This window comes from Lagopus muta, chromosome 14, assembly GCF_023343835.1.
Source record: "Lagopus muta isolate bLagMut1 chromosome 14, bLagMut1 primary, whole genome shotgun sequence".
In the NCBI taxonomy this organism is placed as follows: Eukaryota; Metazoa; Chordata; class Aves; order Galliformes; family Phasianidae; genus Lagopus; species Lagopus muta.
This window is the reverse complement of record NC_064446.1, coordinates 1,074,077-1,086,626: the sequence shown is the minus strand read 5'-3', so window position 1 is coordinate 1,086,626 and position 12,550 is coordinate 1,074,077. Positions and strand designations below refer to the sequence as shown.

Genomic DNA, 12,550 nt, shown 5'->3' with positions numbered 1-12,550 from the left:
GTCCCTTGGTACACGGGCACAGCATGGAAGAAGTGGAAATAGAGCCAGGCAGGAGGTAAGGAACATGAGGAGATGATCCAACAAACAGAGAGAGGAAAACTGAGAGAGAAACTGCAGAGGACAAACGTTGAAAGAGTGAGGCTTGCACTGATGGCACACAAGGAGCAATATGTAGATACATTATACACATATATATGCATACATATGTATGTAGTACACAGTACTCTCCAGAGCCAGACCTGAACTTTGGTTTTCTTGGTTACAGTACTTACTAAGTTGCCTTGAAACACACTGCCAACCTGTCCCACCTTCCTCATCACTTCTCTGAGGGAACAGCAGTGAGTACTACTGGAAGTTTCAAGGGACAAATGTATGCACTATGAGTGCCAAGCATGGAAGACTGCCCACGTTGAGGTCATAGAATCTCACACAATAATGTCTTTTTCTTTTTGTAAGAGTGCTTTAAGAAACGAGGCTACCACTTAGATTACATGGGGAAACAAAGTAAGAATGACAGCCATTAGAATGTTGCCACTGCCAAATCAGAAGCACACAAATTAATACACCTTTAAGCATACTCTTGCGTATGTCACTTAATTCAGCCTTTTGCACATGCTCCTAAGGACAGACACTAAAATCCTAGCTTCCTTGAAGTCAGTGGGCAGTTTGCCATGGACTTCAGAAATTCCAGTAAGATTCAGATTGGTTACAGCTTTCATTCAGCTCCATTCTACAAATTTCAGATTTTCTCCTTTCCTTTCTCCCATGAAGGCTTTTCATTTTGCTCACACCGTTCTCTAAATTCATTTTTTTTTTTCCACCCTGCACGTGCAGTGTGTGGCCCTGCACCTTATTTACTGCACATACATAAAGCCCTGTTAGAACAGAGAATTTTAAATTCCTCACGGTTGTTTTGCATTGCAAAAACTTATAATTCTCCTGGGCCCTGTGTGTGCTGAGAATGCATCTTTAGAATGTTGTTTGTGAAGCAACTCACATTACCAGCTCTAGTTCATACAATAGAATCTGGAACATGTAGAAATACACACAGACATGTTCAATGCCCACCGAGTTTGAGCTCTGATTATGGATAGGTCTGACTTTCTTAGATGTCTGCAGTATTATATCTTGAGAACAAAGCTCCCGTTCACCTTTTTGATTACAAGCTTCCTCCATTTTCAGAAACCAGGCTCCAGTTATTCTGAATTAGACACCCAGAAAATGAAATCAACTCTCATCAGTGACTGCCTGAAGGAAGAGCGATCCAACTGCTAATTCAAAGGACTCGGAGCACAGAGCAGGAACCTGAAACCTGTCTGTAGCTCCCAGTCTTGCTGTGTGGCATATGGGGGACAAATGAGATGCTGCAGGGAGCTAAGCCCAACATTATCCTCTACCCAGGGGGAATTGGAACCTTCTCATCCTACTTCATTTGGAAGGATCCTGACAAGACTACAAACTATTGGATTGGTGCATAAGAAAATGTAGGCAATTAAAATGTACCAAATCAGGATTTGATCTTCCTTATATGGGTGAAATATGCCATAAAGCCAGTAAAAGTGCTGTCAAATGAAGACCAGGCCTTGCTTGGACAATGGAGATTTGATTAAAGATCACATGATGTTTGAGCACAGCAATGCATTAGGAATTAAAGCTTTAGTGATTTAGCACTTGTCGTGTTCATTCTTCTTAAAGCATTGCTATGACATCACCTTCAAATGCTCTCATTGATTACCTTTCTGAATCTGTCTCCATAATGCATCTTATCCATTACTACTGTGGATTGTTTAATTGAATGAACAGTTTAGTGACAAACTGATTGGGATTAATCGACTAAAAACGCTACATGGAGCATGTATGCACAGAACAGGCTAGGAAGTGGTTTATTAAATCAGAAGTCAAAAACTTGAAGCTGCCATAATACGCCAATGATCACGGAGACAACCAACAGCTCATCTAGCAGCCTATCCAGACACAGGTGCACTCCATTCATATGCAGATGATGTTTCAGGAGCAAATGCCCTTGTTGGCTCAATCAACTGTAATGTACCATAATGAGTTGCTTATCTGCATCAGTTGTGAATGTTAACTTGCTAAAAAATACTGAAAGTCTCAAACTTAACCTACCAAAAATGTGATGCTTGATATTGTACTCAGAGTATGAATAACTTAATTTTCACTAATCCTGAGGTTTTCCTATCAGCTGTTTGCAGTCACCTGTAGTTTTGCATGCAAAGAGCGGAGAATAATACTACCCAAAATCTGCTATAAGAGGGCTAATAATGTTATGTCAGGGTCAACATACCCTTGGGAAAAGACAAAAGAAGTCTTTGTTGTGCAGGAAAATAAAGTATTTTACAAGGAACCTTATTCACAAAAACTGGATTTAAAAGTAGCTGTAACTTGCATGGATATTCCATACTACCATTTTAATTAGTCATGTCTTCTCTGCATGGCAGCAGTATTTTCCCAGGCAGAGGATATTCCTTACAACTTGTTTGGACATATTACTTAGAAATAAAATACACAGAAACAATGATGGATGATGCCAGTCCAAAGGCCAAACAGCCTTGGCTCCTGGACTGGCATTTCTCCAGTGACCCAGTCCCACAGAGCCACCTGCCAGTTTCTCCCCTTGTCTTACAGCTTGGTCCATTCTTCACAGCTGCCAACTCATACAGAGCAGTGAGCAACCCACACGTAACCAGATGCTTTTGCAGCAGACACGTGGTGATGAAGGCAAAGAGCACTAGGAGACAAAGGTTGGTGCTGCTCCTGAGACCAAGAGACATTCAGATTCCCCAAATGAGTCTAAAATTATACGACCCCAGCGGGGCGTCCAGTCAGTGGAACTGCACTCTGCAACCCAAATGCCAACAGGCATCCCCAGATGTCTGGGGATCACCCTAATTCTGCATTTATGTTCAGAAAAATCCGAGTTAGAAATCTGCATTACCAGCAAGCAAACATCTGAGTGGATTTTTGCATCCATACTGAGCTTGGAATAAGGTAACATGTTAAGTGCACAGTGAAGGATGAGCAGCGCAGCTGAATGCCTTAGGAAACCCTCTGCAAAGGTTACAGTGTACTTGTGGTGGCATTTTCAAATACACTGACGATAGTTTCACACTCTGCACAACATGCACAAACTGCATCTTCCTGCAAAGCCTGCAACAGAAGGAAGAGCACAGGACAACCAGGTAATTACAGCCAAGGAGCCCATTGTATCTTGTTTCTAAATCTGTTTTTGCAGATTGCCTTCTGTAATAGCCACACAGGTTTTGCTGCACAACATTAATCCATGGGTATGTTTTAGCTGTGAATGCAAATCCCAAAGCTGCTCCTTGGTCCTTCAGCCAGGTAAAATTCACATATAAGCTAATGGAAAGTTTTGAATTGAAAAGTACTAGCAAGAAAAAACATCTCTGATATCTTTTCTGCTGGAGACCCCACATCTGGTCACTTGATCTAGCTCCGTGATGGAAAGCATCATTCCTCACTGGAACACCTGGAGGATTCACAGAGCTGTCCTAAAAGGCTCATGACCCTACACAGGGCACCCCCTAAAAGGCTCATTTTGAATGTGACTGAATGCACTGATCACACCAGTGACTGGCTGCTCTAGTCAAGCACATCTCTACATTATTGCTGTTCTAACACAAAAAAATAAGGATAGTTCATTGCCTGCAAGTGATTTGGACTTTTTTTTTCCTTAACTCACTGTACACTTTTTACCAGTTCTTATTGACTGCTGTGAAGTCATCGCTCAATGGCTGAATAAAAGGAATTATAACCTAATAAGCATTTTTGGTCATTTATTTTGACAATAAAATTATAATTTAGTTTCCATCACCACTCACTAGTCAATGAAAACAGGCAGGAGATGAAGGGTACATTCTAACTGTTCCTTACATATAATTCACATATACTTCACACCCTTACCTGGAGTAGCACTGGAGACTGTTGGCCACTGCTGGTCAGGCCCTCCTGGTCCTCCACGTAAGATTCCTGCCTCCTCCAGATGCACAGCACTGAACAAGCACACAGCATGATTAGATTATACAGTTATCCTCTGGCTTCATAATATTCCCCTTGCTACTCTTCAAAGATCTGAACTGGTCACCATGCAAACACTGCTGTTGTACTGTTTCAAGCTAACAAATTCCTGCTGGAACACTGTAGAATCAGCTATTCTCATTTGCTACAAACAAGCTTTGATTATTTAGTAAAACATAGTTGTGATAGAATTTATAAAACAAACATAACTCCAGAACACTTTGCTTTCATCGACTGGAAGCCGCTGACAGGGAAGCTTGCAAAGATTCTTGCTGTTACGATGTATTAACATTAAAGCAAATAATGAAAGGTTGGCTGAGTTACCACTGAGCCTCTGTAAATATGCTACTCCAGTGAACAATTCAGAAATACACCTGAAAACACAGAAACTGCATCACATCAAACATGATGTTACATGGTGAGCACTTGGCTGAGAAAGCACCACTGCTGTATATCAACCAACATGGAAGAAAGTGAAAAAAAAAATCTGCTGCACTGAATGCAAATCTATGCTCCTTTATTTGTGTGCCATTCATTAGAAAAACAGGATGCTGTGACCGTGCCGCTGTCTCTGCTCATCTGCCCTCAGCTCCTTTCCACACTACCAACTTAATGGGCATTTTCCACTAAATGCAACAAATGCCAAAGGTCGTACAAACATCACATTTCTACATGTCTTATAAATAAAACAGCATTTTATGAAAATCCTCTGCTGGAGAGGTCACATAAACCTGTCCAGAGATTTCAGGGAAGGACTAAGGCTGCTGATGGGAGAGAACAGAGGAATGCACCATTTCCGAGAAAGGCTTCATTAACTCTTCTGCGTGTGGGACAAATTGCTTTAAACGAGCTCTGACTCCTCATTTGTTCTTTAAGTAACTTCAGACAAAATCTTCAACTCCAAATAGAAAGGAATTCAGATTCAACTGTGTCCTGAATAACATGATAGCGTGGAAGTCCCAGAAATGGACATTCTGAATTTGAATTTTTGACTTTTACCTTAAAAAGACCGCAACACCATGGATAATAGATAAAAAATGATGGCCATGGCCACACTGCATGAGCAGCTTTTGGAAAAAAAAAAGTATAAATTCCTGCACTTGTATTACCTTAAAAATTACCACAACATTACAGTTCCATCTAAACCTGCATGGTAGTGTCATTAATCACGTTGCACCAGTTTGCTACTCTGCTCAGAAAAGGGAAGCAAAGATATCATTTCACCTAGGCTCCATAAAAAAAGCTTTATTATAATCCTTTCCAGATGCACTGAGTAGTAAATTATAGCAGAATCTGCTCATGGTTTTATGCAGGGAATCTTCAGTTGAAAGAGATTTGGAAGCAGTCTTGCATTGCCTTATATGAAAACAGCCTCATACCTTATAGCAATTGAGCACATCAATAAAAAAAGGTGTTACAACAAAGGCCGGACAACAAAAGGACTGGCACAAAATAGAAGTGCTATAAAGGAATGGAAGATTGCTCACCCATATCAAAAGAGTCCAGGTCCATAGGGGAAAAACTTCACTAAGAAGAGATCGCCAGAAGAGATCCTTCCCCAGGGGCAGTCAGCCCTTCAATGAGGTCTAAGAGAGGTGCAGCCAGGCTCCACCCCTTCTGGTCACACAGCTGAATTGCCTTCACCTGTGCTCCTAGGGCTGACTGGGTCCTTTCCTCAGGTGCTCAATCAGTGGTTCAGCCATGACTCAACAACTACCATATATATCTTTAGAACATGCTTTAAACTGTGTTCAGCACCTTGTTTGTACTGCATGGCTTTCAGACTGGCTGCAGGAGTAGCATACTTATGGCAACAAGAGGCAGGTAGATGGAAAATGCACCAATGCCATATGATCTACTAAAACCTATCAGCATTGAAGATATGAGGGAGCTTGAAGGAAAACAAAAAGTGTATAATTGCAGTTAAATAACTCAATAATTGGAACATCTGATACCTTGACAGCAACATAAAAAAGGCAGAGAGCAAATACGACAAAAGCAGAGATCGATGGTGGTACAGTAATAGCAAAAGATGCAGTCAGCCCAAATTTGTCAAACTTAGAGATTCAAAGTGACAGTAGCAGAATCTTCTTCCCATCTCAGCTTACAGATACGATCAGTTGGAGGCATCAGAGAAGGGGGACAGGTTGGTCTTTGTCAGAGAGGCCAAGGACAGAATGCCCTGTGCCTGGGGCAGCACACAACCTACCTTTGCATTCCTGCCCTTAGGGACGCAGAGTAGCGCCAGTCAGGATTGGGGTGTTTTGGCTGTAGAAACAAAAGCCCAGAAAAACATGGTTAGCGTACACTAAATGTGTGGAAAAGCATGTAGACCTGCCTCCTTTTGGGGTTGGTGTCAAACAGTCTGCATGGTGACCCTCGGTTTTTGTGAACGTTCAGAATTCTGCAATCTTTCTATGAATCTGAACTTTCAAATGGTCGCACAGAGATGATCTCTGTCACAAAGCAACTTGTTTGGATGCCAAGGCCTTTGGCTAGAGATGATCTCTGTGGAAAGACATATAATGCTGGAAACTGGAGGACAGTTATTTTCCATATTCATAAACATTCTGGGCATAGGAAGAAAGGAATCATAAATTCATAATATACGTTCTGCTGCTTTACTTGATGAGCCAAGGAAGCTCAGCTGCTGAGCCAAATAGCATCTGCCTAAGGACATATAAAATGGAGCCCCCTGCAAAGGGGACACGTGGGCTCCTCTGCTGTGAAGTTTCTGCTGGCATTTAATGTACTGCAGAGGACTGCACTAGATGGTATCAGATTTGCAGACTGCAGCAAGTCTTTTATCAAAGGCAGACATGCTCTTTCACAATATCAAGAACTTCTACATTCTCTTTATTCATTAGGGGGCATAAGGGAAGGAAGGGGAAAGCAGACACCAATGCCCTTTGGCCAACACTGTATGCTGACTTGCTGCAGAGTGGCTTGCTAAATGAACAGATAGCTAAGATATCCTCTGTTGAACAAAAACTTGCTCCAAAAATGCCTTTGCAGAGTCAGAGGACCATTGAAAGAATTTTCAATTATGGTAGACAACAGCAAACTGAGGTCTTTTGAAATTCTGCACTTCTATGCAGCCCTAAGAACATGACAAGGTTATTTCCCAGGATTCTCAAAGCATTAGTCTGTACCTGATACTGCAGCCAGTGATTAACGTCAGGCACTTGAATCCAAAGAGAGAACTTATGTCCACAAATATAATGGACTGCACTCATTCGTGGTGTGTCTCATACAGTGCCAAACACACAAATAATAAATGACAGTAATGGTTTAATTCTGTTCAAGCCATTGGAGTCAGATCAGAAATGAATTTGGCCCCATTACTTGAAGAGAAAAAATAAAGTGTTGAATGCTCTCAATTATTTACAGCCAGCTCTGCTTTTCCTCTTGAGGTTTTGGGCATGCTTTTCCCTGGATCAATAGGCTTTATTCAAATAAAAATGGTGCAATTAGAACCTCCCCCATCATTCTATCACTGTACTTCCTGAGTCCAGCTTCACTCAAGAGTGAGATGCTCTTGGATGATGTGCATCCTCAGTATCCTTTATGGTCTGAATTACACAAAAGGGAGGAGGCTTCTATCTGCAACCACACATTAAACATCTGTACTAGCAATTTCCTTCCCATTTAGACCCCAGTTGTCTGGCATGCTCAGGTTCTGCTGAGTTCAGCAGAAAATGACTTGACAAGGAGCCCATTATGCATGTTGCCAGTATTTTCTGATTCATTCCATTTTGGCCCCAGTCCCAAGGATGTCAAGGTAACTGTAAAGTCAACCATACAGAAATACTCAATGAAAGAAAAGACAGAAGATACACTAATCAGACCCTTCCCCAAGTTTGTTTTTCTAAATGTATGAAGGGTGCTAACACCAGAAGATTTGGCTTTTCCTCTGCTGGAGATTTGCTTGCAGAATGGGAACTGTTGGACAGGGGTGGGAGAGCAGAGAAGTCCCTGTCCTTTCATACAACAGGAGATGTGAAAGTCACAAATTTGCACAAGCTTGTAGGCAATGTGAGGAGAAGAAATGCTACCACTGCTCCAAGCAAAACACAGACGAAGCAGCATTGAAGAGCTGGAAAAGTCTGTCATGAGTTAGGCAAGAGCAAGGAAAGGGGAAAGCATGATTTGCTCAATGCACACCGATTTTTTTTTCTCACCAAGAGCTGGGAAGCTCTCAGCTGAAAACCAAACAGAACAAAAACCTCACAAAATCGATGGTCAATTGTAAACTTTCAGATACAAAGTGGTAAATAGGTGATGGTAGCAGGAGAAACTCATCTGTTAGAAATTCTCATTCCATGGGATTGAGAGTCACAATGTCAGAATAAGAGAAATATCAGCAATTAGAAGACTGTGGTATTTTCAAAGGTTATTATCTAGATGCTGTGGCCTCTTACAGCCAATTCCTGTTGTTCTCTATGTTCGCTATGTTCTCTATGTGCTATTACTCTTCAAGCAGGGCTGCAGTGATACTCAGAGTCCGAAGGAGGAATTATCTCAGGCACATACCTCTGGAGATGGAAAAAGCAATCGGCTCATGCTCTGGTTTAAGTGCACACACAGCCACTTACTAACTTCTCCAGTGGAATGGCAAAGCAGAATTGGAAGGGCAAGTTGGAAAACTCACTGGCTGAACAAAAAATAGATTGATACATTGGGGAAGAAAGAAAAAAAAAAAAAAAAAGCATGACTGAGGTGAAAAAGCCCCACTATTTTCATCACAAGTCCAAAAGACGACACCATCCTCGGAAGACTCTATTCCAACCAAAAGCCAGCATGATACATCTGACTTTCAAGCACTTTCCTTATACACCCACCAGGCATTCCCAGTCTGCACACTTGGTTTGGCCCATGACTCTGGTTAGGAACAGCCTACCTTTACCAAACCACAAGTTGAAACCTGATTCACTGAAATATGGTGCTAGCAGTCACTGCATCATGGCACGATATGACCATTTTCAGAGTGGAGCAATGTCTTCAGCACAGTCCCATGGAACAGAAGACTGTATTGCTACATTGATGAAAGCTGAATGCTGTCTGCAGGCTCCTCTAAAAAAACCCTGTCACAGGCTTTGCTGCATCACAGGTCAGCACTGCCAGAACAGGGTTACAGCCAGAAAGCATGAGCACAGAGAGGAAGCACAAAGAGGAACACAGAATCTAAAGTAGTCCCAATTCTCCCCATCTGTAAATCCCCTGGCAGTTACACAATGCAAATGAAGATTAATACACTTCCTTTCACGTCTCTAGCTCCCAACTTGTCACAAGACACTGTTTGTCACATACAAGCTCATTTTTCTACCTGTAAGGTCACTTCAGCCTGCCCTCAGAGGTTTTTGAAAGCTGGTGGTCCTACTTTTACCATACATCAGTTGAGCTGAGGGAAACCACACAACCGAGCACCATTTCCTGCTCCTCCCATCACCTGCTTTTTCTCATTTAGTAAAAACACTCAACATCTGTTGTAAGGTGAACAAAGACCCATCCAGATGCCTACAGCAGCGTTTGCCATCACACCAGGTGAGCACCTCATGCCAACAGTTTGTTCCTCCTGCTTCTTCCAAGAGCCAAGGTTACATTCTGCATAACCACAAGCATCAATGTGATCAATCAACCAACCATACTGGAAAGTTCAATAGGTGAATTTATATTATAAGTGAAGTCACCTTAACAGCATAAAAGCTCAAGTAAAATTTCACACACTCATTCTTAAGTTGCATAGCATGGGTTAATTAAAGCATTTCACTGCTACTTAGAGAAGAACTGAGAATACATTGCTACAAAAATTTGGCTTGATCCTTTTTTATTTTTCACCTGATGATTTACCCCAGTAAAGTTGATATCTATAGATAGAAGAAACTGCTGGAAAATGATGTTCTGATCCCATATTCATGAAAATCCAACCTCCCAATGATTTCAGCGAGTGTTAGAACAGGGCCTGCTTGAGGTAGAGAAGTGTGAATGAAACATTTACAAACAGCTACCAGCTGATGAGACTGCTAAAAGCATCCCACTCCGTTCCCATTTCCACACAAACACACAACAGCATGACATAAGCTATATTTATCAGATGTATGTGCTTCGAAGCAATAATAAAAGGCCTTTCACAACCTCTGACCACACACAGCTCTACTTATTTTCCTGTGAGACGGTGCTGACAGATGCGAAAAAACAGATACTTGTGTTACTGATTCCCTTCTGTAAATGCTTCAGATTAATTTGACGCACAGAACAGCCTATTTATAGTCTGAACATGCATTTGTCACACAAGGAATCAGAAAGGAACCTAGAAGAGCCTAAAATTTCCAAAGATTTGCTTTCTGTCAGTGCTCACATGCATTTCTAACTCTGAGAAAACTAAGGTGAAAGGAACAAGCAAGCGCTTCTGTAAAGTGCATTTAATGAGTTCCAAGAGAAGGAAAACTCCTCTGTTTAATATTAGATGCAAATTTCTGCTGGCACAGCAGTACACATCAAACTAAGAGTCCGACTTCCCTGAAGCACACAGCACTGCCCCTGCTTAGCAGAACAGGTCCGGATATGGACCCTGAATAAGAGGACCAACATTTATAGTTAACCTTTACAATGTCAGTGGGGCTGGAGAATTTCTTAGAGGATTAAGTTCTTGAACTGAGACTGTAAGATATTCCACCATTAATACCTTTAAAGCCTCTGTGAGAAATCTCTTGGTAAGACAGCTCCAGACAATGCTGTGGCTTTATTAGATTTAGACACTTTGAAACATGCTGGCACTTAAAAGCAGTATCAAGATGTGTTCAAGTGTTGCTTGCTTTTTGACCCTGTGCTTGGCAGGCTTTCCTTGGAGTACAAAACACAGAGGGGAAGCCAGAAGTAGAGCAGTGTGATCAAACAAATGCAGAAGCCCAATGAACCACTGGGTCTTACAGTCACTCATTTGCAGCCTTTGTGCTTTCTGAAAACAGTGCACAGAGCACAATGCAAAGTTACCTAAGGACACCATGATTATCATTGTACTTTGTTGCCATCATGTGCCACACACACAGGCACACCCAAAGGTAAAAGGAAATCTACATTCAGAAGTGCTCCTATCTAGCTTTGTCAAAGATCCAAGCTGCCCACTCATCTTTAAGAATGTGCCTCAGGGAATGAAAACTTCAGCCAAAACCTGTGTCGGTCTGATTGTTCATCCCTGCATTGAAAGGGAAAGGTTGTCATGAGACACAAGACGACAAGAAGACAGAAGAAATGAAAAGAAAAACCAGGACCAGACACTGCTCAGACATCACTCAGCATCTCCACAGGCTTTTGAAGAAAGGGACTCCAGACTGAAATGCTGAAACCTTCCCTGAAAATGATGGATCATCACTGCAGTAGTGCACAGCAGCAAAATCTCCCCTTCACGCACTCCTTCCCGAAAGGCAGGAATCCAGGCTGCTCATAAACTCACATACTGCCAGCAGTGAAGCTGCAATACCTTGCCAGCTTAATCTTCGTGCCCACATTGCCTGCTCACCCTGTGGTAACGATCTAGCTGATGAGAAAGCAATGCTCATTAACCCCAGACTCTGAATCTTATCACTAGATCTTCCAGCAATACCTGTTTGTAAGGTTTTCAGTGCTGCTATATCAGTATGTTTCTTACTAAATCCACCCAGTCTGAGATATTCTTCTAAAGCTAAAAAGACCACACAGATAAGCAAGGGGGATGCAGAAGCAGAGGTTACCTTGCAGAAATGAGCTCCCATTACAATCTCATGACATGGGCAATAAAAGTCAGAACAGCTGCACAGACACCAGTGCATCAACAGATAGAAAAAACTCACTTCTCCTTAATAAGCTGCACTTTCCCCTCCACTGCATCCATGGAATGACTCAGTGGATTCAGTCACAACTTAGCAAAGAGCAATTGCTAAGTTCAAATGAACTTATCAGCAAGTACGCAGAGGACTGAGATCTTATTGCATCAAGCATTATTGAGGCTAAGTTACTGAGGTTAACTCTGAACATATCTGAAATATTTTTCATCTCACTACAAACAACATTGTAAAATTCAATGCTGTGAAACCCTCTACATGGCACGCGTGCATACAAAGCCTGTTCAGCTGGTCCCATTCCCATCATTCAACAGTTACCAGAATATCCATTTCCAAAAAGGAGAGGGGAGGGGAAGGAAGAGGAGAAGGAAAGAGAGAAAAAAAGACCTGTTGATATTTTCTAGAAGTGACACACATATCAGAGATTAACTGTGTAAACTGTCACAAGGGCAATGACACTCATCGCTGTGCTTCAATTTGGAGGCATGGGCCTTTACAGTTGAATTCTAAGTTCAGCTTAACAAAAGACCACAGTCCTCCAAAGATCTATCATACAAATGTCATTGTTCATCAAAAGTAGGATTTGGTGTTACTAAGCAATAGAGGCAATTCTTGGTGCACGTGCCGAAGTCGAAACAAGGAAAACACTTCTCATTTTATAGCATGTAATTAGC

The 12,550-nt window shown here is 41.8% G+C and overlaps 1 protein-coding gene across 11 annotated transcripts in view; it reads right to left on the bottom strand.

Moving 5' to 3' along the window:
* The window catches only part of LOC125700310 (protocadherin alpha-C2-like), a 168,839-nt gene that overhangs the window by 26,815 nt on the left and 129,474 nt on the right, over positions 1–12,550 (bottom strand). For all 11 annotated transcript variants that reach the window (XM_048960818.1, XM_048960817.1, XM_048960819.1 and 8 more), the window contains 2 exons: positions 6,266–6,324; positions 3,943–4,031 (listed from right to left, as the gene is read on the bottom strand). In XM_048960818.1, the coding sequence (XP_048816775.1) occupies positions 3,943–4,031; positions 6,266–6,324 (148 nt within the window). The remainder of the gene's footprint in view (positions 1–3,942; positions 4,032–6,265; positions 6,325–12,550) is intronic.